Below are 15,841 nucleotides of genomic sequence, written 5' to 3'. Positions count from 1 at the left end.
CAAGTCAGTCGCAAGCCAGGAAGAGTTCCGAGTGCTTGACTTCCTTGTTTCTCATGTTCCTCAAGCTGTTCTTTTTCCATGTGGGAAAGTGGGAGATAAAACTATGATGAGCATAGTTTGAGTCAGAACAGATCGTTAGTTGCTCAACAGTCAACTTGATGGTTTACTGGAGCATGATGAGCACTGCTGCAATCTCTGCGTACTGGCTTGTCTTGTTGCCCAGTCGGTAGTTGTGGTTGAACCAAACAATACCGGCTCCTGCCTGAGTCTGAATTTCATGGCGGAATGAACAGCCATCCACGTAGACCCTTGGGAGGTCTGCGCAGTTATTCTCATCATAGTAACGATGATTTGACGGAAGCAGCGGAGTGGTGACAAGTAAGGATTCTGGGCTCGGTTGCCCTTTGCAATCAGAGTGTTGGCATTCAGCCAGGCCCTGGCCCAAGGCCATTTTATGGTTCCGGGCGTACTTGGCCTCAATGTCATAGCCTTGCAGTGGCATCATCCAAGTGGCAATGTGGCTGTTGGATACCCGCCCCTCCCTCAGCCATTAGCTGTTCAGGAAAGTGACAGGTTGGTGACAAGTCTCAGTGACTGTCTTCTGACCCCCAATGTAGCTACGGAAGTGTTCCACAGCCCATGCGGTGGCTAGGAGGGCCTTCTCACAGACAGAGAACTTCATCTCAACAACACTAAGAGGTCGGCTCGTGTAGGCGATGACACATTTGTCTGTGTCTTGTTTCTGTGTCAGGGCGGCACTGAGACAGTGGGACAAGAAGCTTGCCTTGAGGTGGAACTCCTTATCCTTGTCTGGGTAGGCCAGACAGAGTGCAAAGCTGAGCTTGTCTTTCACCTGGCAGAAAGACTGTTCCTGGGGCTCCCCCCACTCGAATGTTTTGTCTTTACAGAGTAGTTCCATGAGGGGTCTGGCTATCTCCGCATAGTCTTCAACGAACTGTCGGGAGTAGTTGCAGACACCTAGAAAGCTTCTGAGTTCTGACAAACTTGTCAGAGCTTTGATGTCACGGATGGCTCGAACTCTCCCAGCTTGGAGTTCAGTGCCAATCACTGTTAGACCCAAGTACTCAACCTTGGTGTGGCACCACTGGCCCTTGGCTTGTGCAAGCTTGTGCAAGCTAGGTCAAGTGTTCCTCAAAGGTCTGGTTCCTCATGAGGATGTTGTCCACGAAGATGAGGTTACCGCAGGCAGCGGCATCACTCATGGCCTTATGGAGGAAGATATTGAACTCGGCTGGGGAGTTTGAATATCCAAATGGACAACGGTTCCAGGTGTACTGGCGGTTACCAAAAGAGAAAGCCAGTTTGTACTGGTCAGCTGGATTGACTCTCATTGTCCAGAAGTCATTGGCCACATCCACAGTAGAGAAGCAGGCCCCTTTGACCTTGGCCAGTTCTTGGTCCAGATGGATCATGGGCCAGTGGGAAAGTGGTACCTGCTTATTCAGAGGTTGATAGTCAATGGTGAGATGCCACTTGCCGGTCAGCTTTAACACTGGCCAGATAGATGAGCTGTAGGTTGAGTTGCATTCCCGAATAATTAGCTTTTGCAAAAGCTTGTCGAGGATCCCTTGGATCAACTTATAGTCAGCCAGGGTCTGAACCAACAAGTAGGTTGAGCGGTGGCTCAACTCGAGCAGGGGCAAGAGTTGGAAAAACACCTGTAGGTCAGGTATCTTCTGTATTTTAGAGATCACCAGGCGGATGGGAACACCTGCTGTTTGCAAGGGGATAGTCATATCTACCTCGCTAGCTGCCTGGCATGCCTGGGGAATGGTCTGGCCAGATATCATGTGTTCTACATCAATGGTCAGAGAATGCCTTTCGGCCCGGGTTTGGGACCACAGAACCTGGTTGACTGTGTCCAACTGAGCACCTAGTCTGACCAGAAGGTCTGCCCCCATGAAGAACGGGGGTTGGAGTTGAGGGACTACACTCACAAAATGCATGACCTGCCTTTTCCCAATCCATACAGAAAAGGCGCATACCCCAATTGCTTTGAGGAGACTTAGGAACCTATCAGACTTGTTTCGGAACCAGTGTTGAGTAGTATGTGGGAGCTGATGCACCCCCCTACCACTACTGATGTGTATATGCGTCGGGCATAACCCTTACGGCCCGGATCGCCCAAGAAGGTCAGAAAAGGAGAGTGTGGTGTGTTAGGAGTGACTGTTTTGGGGAGCAACTTGGCCTCCCCTGTTCCCTTTCCCAACCTATAAAGTAAACTTTGGCGTTAATGGGAGGGGGTACATAGTCTAGTCATGCTGATGGGGGGTCAGCTCTGTGTTCCTTTCAGGAGTTCGGCAGCCCTGGTGAACGACGGAGCACGTCAAGCTGCATTACTGCCTCCGTCAGGCATCTCCTGATTATACCCTCCATTTTCTGTCTCAAACCTTGTCCTCTGGGGGGTTTGAAACCTTGTGTTTGAAACCTCACCTTCTTGTTTTGGTTTCCGTTCGAACTGTACCTTTCCTTTCGGCCGGCAAGCGTTTTGCCGTTTTGGAGTTAAATAACAACAACAGCAGGCTTGGAGCAGACTATTGTAATTTACCAACCCCTAATCCACTCTAATAGCACTTTCACACCACACTGGCTTATGCTTGGCAAGTCATGAGAGAAGTCAATCATCAAACAGAACCAAACTTTGAACTAATGATAGATAGATAGATAGATAGATAGATAGATAGATAGATAGATAGATAGATAGATAGATAGATGACAGAAGAACTGATTCTCTTAAAAAATATCCTGCGAACACTGTTAAACTTTTCAGATAAAAATTATTTTTGGTTTATTCCTATTTCCTACAATTCAGCGTCTTTTGAGCTTTGAAACTTCTGAAAAGTTATACTTTTATAGAGCTAATTATCTTTAAGTTTCATCAGCTAATTTGCTTAAAAAAATTCAAATATCCATCCGGTTAAATGGGCACGGTCAGGGTGGAAAATAACAGGGTGGACATTCAGTGGGTAAAATCGGCCTCTACATGGTCTGTGAATGAAACCCAGTTAACATATTTATAAATGTATTCTTTATGCTGTTAACATAAATATATTGACATTTCAAAATGACATTAATTTTTCCCTATCTCTTCCCGTAACAGGGTGGACATGTTAAGCTTGACCACATCGCAAATGAAGGAAAACAGAAATAAAACAAAAGCTTGATTAACTCAACTTAATTTTGGTGAATAGCTGATGTCACCTCCAGTGCGTGTGACGTCATTTCATAGCAAAGATATTCAATTAAAGGTCACAATGTCATGGCAACAGGGTAGGCAAGAAGTCAAAGGACACACACACACACACACACACACACACAAATAATCTGTGTTAAAATGACACATTTATTACAAAATAATTAATTTTGGTGAGAGAATAAAACGCCTCACGCCTGTTCACGCCTCCACCGGCCTCAAGTCTACAAACTCCTTCAGCACTGCGCGCGCGCACACACGAGCTCTGACGCGTTTTGATGCTAAACAAGCGCAGGTCATCAGGATTCCTCCTCCTCCCTCAAACCTCCAGAAGAACACAAGGACTCCATCCACACAGCGACACACTTGAAAAGTTGTAGATCGATGTGATGTCGCCCGACGTCAAATTATTTTGTTGAGGTTTTTTTTTCTTCTTCTTCTTCTTCTTTTTTTTTTCTTCTTCTTCTTTTTTTTTTCTTTTCTTTTTTTTTTAATTTCCTTGAAATAATCATAAACGCATTTGACCCCCTGAGAGTTTATTGTCTGCGAGTCAGAATGTTGCTGGAACATCCAGGATCAAGTTGTCAAAACGCTGGAAATTTCTCCAGATACAGCTCGAGTCAAGGTAAGGGAGCGTTTGTAATGTTTCCAATTTCCGCAGAGCAACTTTTTCATGTGCTGTTTGACATGGAAATGATCCGAAACATTGACAGTCTCGAACTAATGATCCGTGTCATGTCATGCCGCATTAAAACGCAAGATTGAACAATTCAACAGTTAAAAAAAAAATATGAACCAACAAAGCTTCTGACAGGTTGTGAGATTCGCTATTATGTGCGAAAATTACTTGTTTGAAAAAGAATTAAACCCCAAAACTTGTTTTACAGCCTGAGATATTTAAAAATCCTTTTGATGTTGCACAAAAAAACTTGAAAACCGTCTGTTTGACGCTTTTAAAGAACTCAGAAGTTTACGCTGATCTACACTGAAGACCCTATGAAAAAAATACTTTTTAATCTCCATAGTAGCAACTCATAAGCCTTTTACAGACAATAGAGAGAGAGAGAGAGAGAGAGAGAGAGAGAGAGAGAGAGAGAGAGAGAGAGAGAGTTGTTCTCTCCAATGCACCTCGTCCTCTATGGTACTTTAATTTTCATAAATCTGGCCTTTTGAACGACTGTATCTTGCTCTTAACGTTTGCCTGTCTGACGCGTTATGACTATGTAATGAGGAGCATTGTTAGCGCGTGGAACAGATGTGAAGCGCGTGCTGTCACGGTTGTCATGAGAGACCCAAGTGTGGACCGGCCTTTAAACACCTCCACGCGTATCGGGTTCCACTCGACAGGTGCAGGCCCCCGTTTACGGCTGTGCATTAAAGAATTAAAAAATCAAATAAAAACATATTTATGTGTGTGTTCCGTTTCTGAACATATTTTGTGCATCCAGTTAATACGTAAATAACCCCACAATGTGAGGTCAACTGGTGAGAGTAAAATAATTCTGTTAGAGCAGCAACAGTGCCCGTATTACGCATATTACATATTGACATTATAGTCATACCAATAGGAAAGTACTACGCTGATCACACCAATTACATTGTGACAGTTTTCCAACCTCTTTCTGATTACAAGTGATGGTGCTGTAAGTGACGTGGTCAAGAACGGTTGTCAAAATGTGAGCTTTTCCCACGATATTCCCGTCCCACCCTCAGTCGTGAAGGTGAACGGATCAATGCGACATAAAAGTTATAAAGCCGAAAGTAAAGAGAAACATCGCTGCCTCCTGCACCTTTCACCCAAATGTGCTTGATAAAGTGTGAGAATGCGGGCAAATGTTGCATTGATTTCGAGTTTATCACGCGCCGGCAGCAGCGGCACTAAAGCTGATTTCCCAAGGCGCGCAGATCAGTGTCAATAAAATTCATCTGCTTGTTGCCTCGATCAGCATTTCATTCAACTGCCCTTTTTCCCCTAAAGCAAACAGTTGTCACACCCAAATCAATGTAGAGATATGGGATGATCTGATTTGTAGGTTTATGTACATTTTACGTGTATCTCAATAAAACATCATTCATTTTCACCATAAAGCATTATGCCACATTCACTCAGAAAAAGTAATTAATTTGTAAGATTTGCATCAAATTGCATTGAGTAGGCCTAATCTTTAACAAACAGAAATTAGGAAAAGTTTTTAAGTTCTCTTAGATGATGAAACAGAAATGCTTTAATAAATTAAATTAAATATTTTTGGAGTGTTCTATATAGACTTAGATTTTGTTTTCTCTGTTTTTCGCAGTAGATAGCCTATAGCATTTGTTTGTCGTGTCGTAATACTTTTGCATTCACCAGAGGAAATTATATTAAACATTGGTTATACTTTACAATAAGGTTATATTTGTTAAATACATTAGGGATTATTAAATTGCATTGAACAACTTATGATTATTATTATTATTATTATTATTATTATTATTATTATTATTAGCACTAGCATTTATTAGTCTCGGTTAATTTACATTAAAAAAACAAACAATACAGAAAATTACAATGTATAAAAAAATGTCTTAGTTCATGTTAGTTCGTAATAAATTTACTAATGTTAACAGATACAACTTTAAATTGTAAAAGTGTATTCATACATGTTGAAATTAACATTAACCAAGAATAAGTGATGTTAAAAAACCTGCAACCTTAATGGATTAATGGATGCAACCTTATTGTAAAGTGTTACATAAATATTTTTAAAATGATATATTATATTTAAAAAAAAATGTACATTTTTTAATTAATTTAATAGCTTATATAAGTTTCATCAGAAATATTTAGGCTTCATTCGGTTTTTAAAATATGCCTATTAATATTTATTTGGACCGCTGCAATAATTTATTGTCCATCATAAGAGGATAACATATTAGTCTTCAAATGAGAACGAAAAAGCAAATATAAAACTGTGCGGAAATGGCTTGTTGTGGCCTAAATTCCGTGAAATTTTGCATGTCATAGTGTAATATCCGTTATTTTAATCCGCTATTAATTTATCAAAAATAAGATAAAAAAAATGCCAATATTGTCTTTCTCTCTCTCTCTCTCTCTCTCTCTCTCTCTCTCTCTCTCTCTCTCTCGTGGCACTTTTATATTTAGTAGCCTACACTGTTACAGTGCACATCATTTATGTTTTTTCAATGTAGGCTATGCATTAGAAATGTATCCCCACAAAAGACATTGTCTAGCGTTTTTATATATTGGTTTTATTTAGCCAGTGGTTTTGGATGAAACACATGTCAAGATCCAGATTTCACTGGTTAGTATATTCGTGTGGCGGAAACACACCTGCTTGTGCCAGTGTTCTTTAATGGGGAACAATCATTCACAGCTAGACTAATTGTTGCTCAACATAGCTGAAGGCATCTGATGACACACTTATTGCATGTTTCTTCAAGAATTACTGGGAGTAAATATCTGCGTTTGATGCGCAATTATGTAGATCAGTAGAATATTTTTGTTGTCGTTTAGCTCGGAAACTCTGTGATGCTCGTGTGCTGGTTGTGTCCAGGTGATGATCATCTCTAGTATCAGTCACCAGAGTAACAGGGCGGCGTTTCATTTGCGCATCAAGTGCCACACGGCGCAGAAACTCAGTGCGTGATGCATCTGTCGCAGAGGCGCTGTCATGTTTTTACAACTGTGTGCTGCTGCTGCTGCTGCATACAACCCGAATGAGTTTTGTCGAATGAGTTTTGTCACCTTCAATTGGAATAATGAAAATGGAGCAGAATAAGGCTCGGGATTCGCAGAAACATCCGTCAGCCCATCACACGGAGATGCTGTTGTCTTTACTCACGCAAAGAGAGGAGTTGCGGAAAGGTACAAGAGAGCCCAGAGCATCGCTCAAACTCTTGCCGATTATCATTTGAAGTTATGTGCTTTAGTTGGATTAAGATCTGACAGAATTTAATGCATCATGTTATTCAAATCTCGCATGAGATAGTTTTGCATTTGGTGTAAGCTTGTAAATGAAATTATGTGTACCAGTTCAATGTTTTATTCGTTATTAGTTATTAGGTTGTAGTTGTTTTTAATTAGTGGAGAAATCACACATGAGATTATTCATTTAAAGGTGATTTTAGCTTGAGTCGAAGTCGTTCGTGTAAAAACCTTTCTGGTTGTCATGCAGTTTCAGATTTCTCCTTTGTAACGCTTTTCGTACAGCTGTAATACTTTGGATTAGGAATGAGTGTGTGTGTGTGTGTGTGTGTGTGTGTGTGTGTGTGTGTGTGTGTGTGTGTGTGTGTGTGTGTGTGTGTGTGTGTCGGTGGGATTAAGTCTTAAACATTGGGTCAGAACAACATATGTCTACTTTTTTAGACAACTTTTTCTCTATTTTGGAGTTTGACACGCAAATAAGACATTAGAGTTTAACGTGTAAAATTAGTGACTGTTTTGTACTTAAACTCCTGTAATATATATATATATATATATATATATATATATATATATTGGGGTGTTTTAGACAACGAAAAACTTTCTTGCGAGTGTTTATTTACATTTTCCAGAAAGAACCTGCCATTCTGAGTAAAGGCTCCAGGTTTTTTCAGACTTCGGTGGAATTGAGATTTCTGTCGTCTATAGACTAATCATTAGAAATGTTTGTTGATTGAATAATTGATAAGTAGTACTTGTGCACCTGTTCATGACGTGTCCAGCCTGTTGATATGAAAGGAGCGACACTCAAAGACATCTGATTCCCGTTAGAATTAATATGGGAGTGAACACATTTTTTATATTATTAAGCTATTATTATTATTATTATTATTAATGTATAATTATTATAAGACCATTGCTATTATTAAACTATTATTATTATTAGGCTATTATTAATATTATTATTATTATTAATAATGTATAATTATTATAAGACCATTACTATTATTAAACTATTATTATTATTAGGCTATTATTATTATTATTATTATTATTATTATTATTATTATTATTATTATTATTATTATCTAAAAAGCTCATTATGTTGACGAGTCAGAGGCTGATGCTAAAATTCCACTATCAATAATCCACATATTCTGGAGCTGTTGGCTATCACTATTAAATAAATATATCCAACAGCTCCAGAATATGTGGATTATTGATAGTGGAATTTTAGCATCAGCCTCTGACTCGTCAATAAAATGAGCTTTTTAGACAATAATAATAATAGTAATGGTCTTATAATAATTATACATTAATAATAATAATAATAATAATAATAATAATAATAATAATAATATAAAAAGTGTGTATCAGTAATACTTTGTTAAAGAAAGTGATTTCTTTAATAAGCGAGAGTTTAAACCCGTGTAGATAACAAAGACATTGAGATTGAGATTTAACAGTGAACATGACACTGAGTTCACATGCGACCTTTGACCCGTTTAGACCAATTTCCTGTACTATACACTACAAATATACACAAAACAATGCAAACAACAAAAACAAAAATAATATTAATTATAACATTAATAATAAGAAGAAGACAAAGAAGAAATAAACAATAATAATATTCATTATAACATTAATAATAATAATAATAAAAATAAGAAGAAGAAGAAGAAGAAGAAGAAGAAGAAGAATAAATAAACAATAATAATGTATCATGCTGAAATATTTGGTATTTTTTGCTCTATTCCAGGTTCCAGGCATATTCTCTATCCGATGTCTTTTTATTGCTCTTTTGGGCCATTAGTTTGATTTTGGTGCACCTTTGATAAGCATTTGATACTGTGTGTGTGTGTGTGTGTGTGTGTGTGTGTGTGTGTGTGTGTACATATATAAATTCTAGCTCATATTTGAGAATAAATGTATCCAACATATTCAGATTCCACTAGTATTTGGGAAAATAAATGTTACATGAAAACTGCCAATTTTTTAGTAGTTTGAATACAGTATGTTCAAGTCACATTTTTATATCATGTCATGTATGTCATATATGCGTTTTTTCTAAATATTGACGTATACGTATCATATTTCTGTGTTGGTATTTATTAAGTAGGCCTAGTATTATATTATTAAATATTATTATATTATGCTTTTACTATATTGTTATAAAATAGTATTGTCTTTAAATGTTAATGTTTGAACAGCTTTTTTAAAATAGAAACACAATAATTTGAAATATCATGGTAAATGCCGTTTTCAAGCATAAACAGAATGTTTGATGGACGCAAGGTTGTTTTATAGGCACCTTTATATAGCAACAACTGCAGGTGACTTATAATAAAAAATATTTTTTTAAGGTGACATGGTCCAATGGCAATTTTTTTTCTTCATTTATTTATTTATTATTATTATTATTAAAACAACAGTTTTGTAATCACCAACGTATTGTAAACAATTAATATTTGCATATTTCCCCCTATCATTAATATGATTAATAAATATTTTAATAATATCAAATAATATATTAACTAAAACCTTAATGCATGCCGATAATTCCAACAGCTAATATGCTACTTGGTATTTAAGTGTTTTCTCGTTTTTTCTGTCTGCAGATATTCCTGTGTGTGCGGGATGTAACCAGCACATAGTGGACCGTTTCATCCTGAAGGTTTTGGATCGACACTGGCACAGCAAATGTCTGAAATGCAGCGACTGTCAGTCACAGCTGGCCGAAAAATGCTTCAGTCGAGGCGACAGTGTCTACTGCAAAGATGACTTCTTCAAGTGAGTGACATTTATCAGAGTTTATTCATGTGTATTCACGCTACATGACTGAAATTTAACCGATGTGTTGCATGATTGTCAAAAGGAGATTCGGGACCAAGTGCGCCGCGTGTCAGCAGGGTATTCCGCCGACACAGGTGGTTCGGAGGGCGCAGGACTTCGTGTATCACCTGCACTGCTTTGCGTGTATCGTGTGTAAAAGGCAGCTGGCCACAGGTGACGAGTATTACCTGATGGAGGACAGTCGACTGGTGTGTAAAGCCGATTATGAGACCGCCAAACAGAGAGGTACATTCACACGTACAGGAGTTAACATTATGGTACAGTCATTTAATAACAGGCTTAATATATGCCAACTGGTTTATAGATGAGTCATGGTTGACTGCTTTTCAAGTTGACGGTGTGTTTTGTTTTGTGGAAGAGAAAATCCGGGAATTTCGGTAGACTGCAGTTTCATTAGAGTTCAGTCAAAGTCTTAATTGTTTTACTTTTCATTCGATGACCTCATATTGATTGGCTGCTTTTAACTCTGATCTTAATCTTGCTGGTCGTGGACTCGTCCATAAACATTTGACCCAGCTCAGGTAATTGCGAACTCGCCAGCCTCCAAATCGATAAGTGCCAACGCCATACACAAGCAAACACATGCAGTCCGGTGCACTACAGCTGATGTATGAAGCAGAGAGATGAATCTGCATTCTATTAATATAGAATAGAATAGAGATGCGATTGATGTTTAAATTAACATGTATCAGTTAGAAATCCATTTATTTGTTAAATCCCAACATGTTTGTTATATTTAGAGGCGGATTCGACGGCGAAAAGACCCCGCACGACAATCACCGCCAAACAGCTGGAGACGCTGAAGAACGCGTACAATAATTCACCGAAACCCGCGCGACATGTGCGGGAGCAGCTGTCGTCAGAGACCGGCCTCGACATGCGGGTGGTGCAGGTAACAATTACATTTTTATCTCATTCTCAAACCGTTTAATCCCAACAAATATTCACGGAGACACCGTAAAAAGTGAACACGGCAGCTTTATGAAGGATCTATTTCTACCTGATGATAATTTGACCCTCGAAATGACTTCCATTGGTGTAAACTAATCTAGTCAGGTTGATTCAGTCATATTAAACAATAGTGGTGACTTGACTAAAAACAATTAGTTTAGATTTAGAAATGAACTAACTAATTAATTAAGAGTTACAACATAAAGCACATTTCTAAGTTAGCCTACATGACAAATCATGCTACATGAAGAGGCAAAGATAATTTCTTTTCATTTATGAGCAGGCCAACAATTAAAAAAGCTTTATTAATAAAACTAAAAAGGAATAACTGCATATAGTTGAAGATTTAAGTATCATTCTACTTTTATTTACATTTAGCATTTACTGTACATTGACTTCATTAGTCACCAAAACTGACTTTTTAATCATTAATAATTTTTATCATCATGTAGACTATACAAAAATATCACAATTTGTATAAGGCCTATAATAAAAAAAGAAGATGACATATTAGCTCAATTTGGTGTGAAATCAAGGATTGTCATTATGAAAGCAACTATTAATTTGTAACGGTGTTTAAGTTAATTACATAAAAAATAAACACAATTAAATACATTCATTTATTTCTCTGTGGATGGGATAGTAGTTAGTGTTAAAGTTAGCAGTAGAAGTGTCTCAGTCCCTCGAATTTTTTTGTATCCTTAGGGATACAAACATTTAAGAGTCTGTGGAGAGGAGCAATGAGTGAGTAAATATTGAAAAGGGGGTCCCTGCAAATATTGAGGATATGCAGCTTTGTATATAAAGTCTGGCATCAACTCACAATCTTTATCTAAATGTAAAAAGGCAGCATTTTTTGAGAAGGCAGCTGGCTTTGAGACAAACGCTCCTATTTTTAAAATGTTATTTTCATGATTTCAACAAGCTATAAAATTGAAAATAAAAGCCATATTTAAAGAAAAAAAAATGGAAATGTATTATGTGGGTCCTAATGTGTTGAAAATAGCGATTAATTCATTTTTAGGAGTACCTTTAAATGCTTGCCCTTTTTAGGGTTTAATTAATGCAAAATATCATACTCATAAAATATGAATATGGAGCAGCTTCATGATCTAAAACATTTGGCATAATTTTTAGAGTCTAATAGCTCCAAACGCACAAGATTACTGATAAAAAGTCATAGATTATCATTATAAGAAACATATTGTAAATATCCAAAACAGGATTATCCAAATGTGTACTTTTTCTTGTGTTTTGTGAGATCAAGTTGAAGGTTTGAAATGGTGTTAAAATGAATAATGTCTCTGCAAAGGTCTGGTTTCAAAACAGAAGAGCAAAGGAGAAGAGGTTGAAGAAGGATGCGGGCAGACAGAGATGGGGTCAGTATTTCAGGAATATGAAGAGGTCACGCGGGAGCTCCAAATCAGACAAAGACAGCACGCAAGAGGAGGGCCTGGACAGCGATGCCGAGGTTTCATTCACAGGTACGTTTGCTCCAGAAAATTATTAACATAATAGTGTGTTTTCATAGGGTTAGTATTAAATAAAAGACTGGAGTTTAAGATCAAGGTTTCTCAAAGTTTTCAGAACCAAGGACTGCTTTTACAACCCCAAAGTGTTTGCGGACCCCGCTTAAATACACAGTCTACTATCGTTGTCTCTTTTCCGATCTTTATTTACAGTCTTGTACTATTTTTTTTACTTTGAATCAACTGTTGTCATGTGAATAATCTCTGATCTGGGGTGTGTTTCCCAAAAGCATTTTTAGACAACTAATGGTCACAAGTTACATAGTTACCAACGTAGTTCAACGATTTGGTACTGTATTTACCGAAACCATAGTTCCAACAAACATTCTCAAACAGCATCACAATGTTGTGTGGTCAGAACTTCAGCTCTCCATTTGTGGTTAGAAGCATAGTTTCTTGTCAATTTCAGGTATCTGTGTTTTGTGTGTGATATCTCCCCAGACTTTTTCTTGTTAGCATTCATGACAGTATTTTTAATCTTTGAGAATTGCTGTTATTTATGATTTTCTACCTTTTCTAAAAGCACCTGAAATTCAGTCTTTACAAATAGTTTTCCACATGATTTTTAGACACTTGTCTTTAGCATATGACTTGTATGACAAGAGGACTTAAATAGACAATACGTAGACAAATTATAAAATAGACAAATTAACATAGCTACTATGGTTTTGGGAAAAAGTCATGATTAGCTAGATAATGTTTCCAGTGATGGGTCATACTATAGTGTTTAAGCAGTAAGGCACATTGTTGTACAGGAAACGTTGCACATGACTGGTTTGGTTCAGGGTTTAATAAAACTCTTTATTGAAGAATTTTCTGAGAAAATTAATAGGAAAAATTATTCCACAACCCATGCTGCATATTGCATATTACAAGTATACTGCAATTAGCCAAAACTTGCTAGGTTTCCATCCAACTGTTTTTATGCTAATTTGAAATTTGTGCTCAAGAAAACCTGAATGGAAGTGCTTGATATGCGCATAAACGTTCAAATTTTGCTTAAAAGTTTATACGCTAGGCAGAGGTGGAGTTTTTCATTATAAGTCACGCATTAAGGTGATGGAAACCATCGCAAAAGGATGACATGTTTTGATCATTTGTGCACATGATATGGGTATGCACAATGGTACACAATGTCTCCTGGCAGCATTTAATAAAATGATGTACAACTGCTCCAATACCGCAAAAAAGGAGGTCATTCAGTAGCTCTATCATGACAAGGTGGGCTCCCTCAAGATAATGCATATGACGTAATGGATGGAAACGTGCAATGATTCACATTTTCTTAAGTCAATTTATTTTCTAAATGCGCTTAAAAATGTAAAACATTTGGATGGAAACCCAGCTACTGTTTTAGATATATGATTACACATTCTGTGGCATCTATATGGCTCAGTATTTAACTTGCACAATCCACAGCTCATTTTCCTTTTTCCTCTTTTGCATGCACAGATGAACCCATGTCCGAGCTTGGTCACTCCAATGGCATTTACAGCAGTCTGAGTGAGAGCTCTCCAGCTCTGAGTCGACAGGGTGGAGGTCACGCTTCATTCCCTTTGGAGCACGCCGGCATGCTGCCCTCGCAGGAGCAATACCACGACATCCAGGTCAGCAGTCCGTACAGCCTTCCGCAGTCTCCAGGATCACTACAGGCTCTTCCCCGTCACCAGCAGATCATCTCCAGTCTGGTCTACGCAGAGTCAGGCCTGCCCATGGTGGGTCAGAGCGGAGGGTCAAATATGACAGTGGGAGTTCGAATGGTGGGCTGCGGGAATGGCCCAAGCTCTGATTTATCCACAGGAAGCAGTGGTGGGTACCCAGACTTCCCTACGAGCCCAGCATCTTGGTTGGATGAGGTGGACCATGGCCAGTTCTGATACTTTTGTAGATCTGGCCAGAGACCAAGAAATTTGGTCAGGGATTATACAGTAGATACCCTGAATCTTCTCTCTTGGTCTTTTCAACTGTTTTTATGTCATTGGTATGAAGAAAAGTGTTGGAAAATTTGAAGTTGCTTAGCAATGGACCTAAGACTCATGTTGGAAAGTCTTGCCAAGGCTTTTGACTTCTGTTAGTCTCTACAAGGACCACAGCATTAAGAAGAGCTTTAACCTGACGTATTTTCCAAACATAACACTTCCAGCAACAGCTTTCTACCATAACTCAAAAAAATTATACAGCATCGACGGTTTTTCTGTTTTCTAATTGACAGTCTAAAGACAATACGCACAATTGAAAAATGTGACTGCACCAATCATCATCCATCATTGATGTTATTGATGTATAAATGTGATGTCACCAGTTTTGGTCAAAATGTCTGGTCATTGCCAAATGTCTATATACATTATATTTATCAATGTGGAGTCTTTATTTTTATACAACCTCCATGGACAATATGAGAAACACAGAGACATTAGGACTTTGTTTATATTTCACAACAGGGATAGACAAGCTGTAGTTGTTGTCTCTTGCTATTCAGTAGGAGTATTTCTATGCATTTGTGTGTTTTCAGATGTGACGTGATGTTTCAATCTATTGCTCTGCTGGAAATGTCTGGCCAAGAGGGGCCACAGCTACTATATGTGTTTGTTTATGTGAAAAAAATGTTTTATGTCTTATTTATTCTCTCTGATGATGATTAAGTGATATAAGTCTTTAATAAATTTGTCAGTGAAATCCTAAAGTAGCCATCGCTTCCAGGCACTGATCTTTATCACTTCAGGCTTCCGCTTTTGATTCTTTTATTTGCTAAAAGGATGCAGATTTCAGGTAATTTTATAGGCGCCCATTGTTATGTGCTCCCTAAAGACGGAGCAGCCATTCAATCCCAAAAGGTTTCTCCAGTAGCTCCTTTGGCAGAGAGAGGGTTAGACCGGTCTTGGATATTTAGTTCTTTTTTTCCGAGATTAATCACATTGATCTTATATCAGGGAACAGATAATGAACCCTGAGCAATCGAGAGATCTGGCCGACTCGGCAAACTGCCGGTCTGGCTTGCAACCAAAGCCGTATCAAGAGTTCAACGCCTCTTTAGTACAGAAATTCGATGCAGAGGGCACTGTAACATGTCGATTTGAAGATAAGCATGCCATGTTTACCTAGATACCCCAACGGGACAGAAATATTCAATCCATTAGCAAGTGAGGGATCAGTTGGCCCATGTGAATTTCTTAATCTGTTTACTTATTTAAAGTCTGCATATGTACTATTGTATCCCTTAGTAACTGAATATTTTCTTTCATTTTGTTTTGTGAGGGTCTGAAATACATAACAACTCCCAAACCGAAGACTAGCTGAGCCTGCATATCAGAATAAGTGTACGTATTTACAAAAGCTTCTATGAATGCCAATACAATGTCATAATTACCA

At 38.1% G+C, this 15,841-nt stretch overlaps 2 protein-coding genes across 4 annotated transcripts in view; one reads left to right on the top strand and one right to left on the bottom strand.

Annotated features, from left to right (window-relative positions):
- fam78ab (family with sequence similarity 78 member Ab) overlaps nucleotides 1–15,841 on the bottom strand; it is a 432,829-nt gene that overhangs the window by 90,499 nt on the left and 326,489 nt on the right. The gene's annotated exons all lie outside the window — the stretch shown is intronic.
- On the top strand, nucleotides 3,755–15,041 carry LOC127435927 (LIM/homeobox protein Lhx3-like). Of its 3 annotated transcripts, none has more exons than XM_051689760.1 (6): nucleotides 3,755–3,839; nucleotides 9,758–9,929; nucleotides 10,018–10,217; nucleotides 10,733–10,884; nucleotides 12,256–12,427; nucleotides 13,925–15,041. In XM_051689760.1, the coding sequence occupies exons 1-6, from the start codon at nucleotides 3,770–3,772 to the stop codon at nucleotides 14,347–14,349; spliced, it is 1,191 nt and encodes a 396-aa protein (XP_051545720.1). In that variant the 5' UTR covers nucleotides 3,755–3,769; the 3' UTR covers nucleotides 14,350–15,041. The 3 variants fall into 3 exon arrangements, with proteins under 3 accessions (XP_051545720.1, XP_051545710.1, XP_051545700.1); XM_051689750.1 differs by having other exon boundaries at nucleotides 10,015–10,217; XM_051689740.1 differs by lacking the exon at nucleotides 3,755–3,839 and adding an exon at nucleotides 6,980–7,079 and having other exon boundaries at nucleotides 10,015–10,217.

The sequence above is a fragment of the Myxocyprinus asiaticus genome, chromosome 4 (genome assembly GCF_019703515.2).
Source record: "Myxocyprinus asiaticus isolate MX2 ecotype Aquarium Trade chromosome 4, UBuf_Myxa_2, whole genome shotgun sequence".
NCBI classification, from domain to species: Eukaryota; Metazoa; Chordata; class Actinopteri; order Cypriniformes; family Catostomidae; genus Myxocyprinus; species Myxocyprinus asiaticus.
Note: the sequence above shows the minus strand (reverse complement) of the source record. Positions and strands in the feature narration are given on the sequence as shown.

What these genes read in the sequence shown, in the direction of transcription:
- LOC127435927 (XM_051689740.1), top strand. Translation starts at nt 6,980, where the DNA reads ATGGAGCAGAATAAGGCTCGGGATTCGCAGAAACATCCGTCAGCCCAT. An exon ending in AAGAGAGGAGTTGCGGAAAG is followed by an intron (nt 7,080 to 9,757) that starts GTACAAGAGAGC and finishes TTCTGTCTGCAG; the next exon opens with ATATTCCTGTGTGTGCGGGA. An exon ending in TCGACATGCGGGTGGTGCAG is followed by an intron (nt 10,885 to 12,255) that starts GTAACAATTACA and finishes GTCTCTGCAAAG; the next exon opens with GTCTGGTTTCAAAACAGAAG.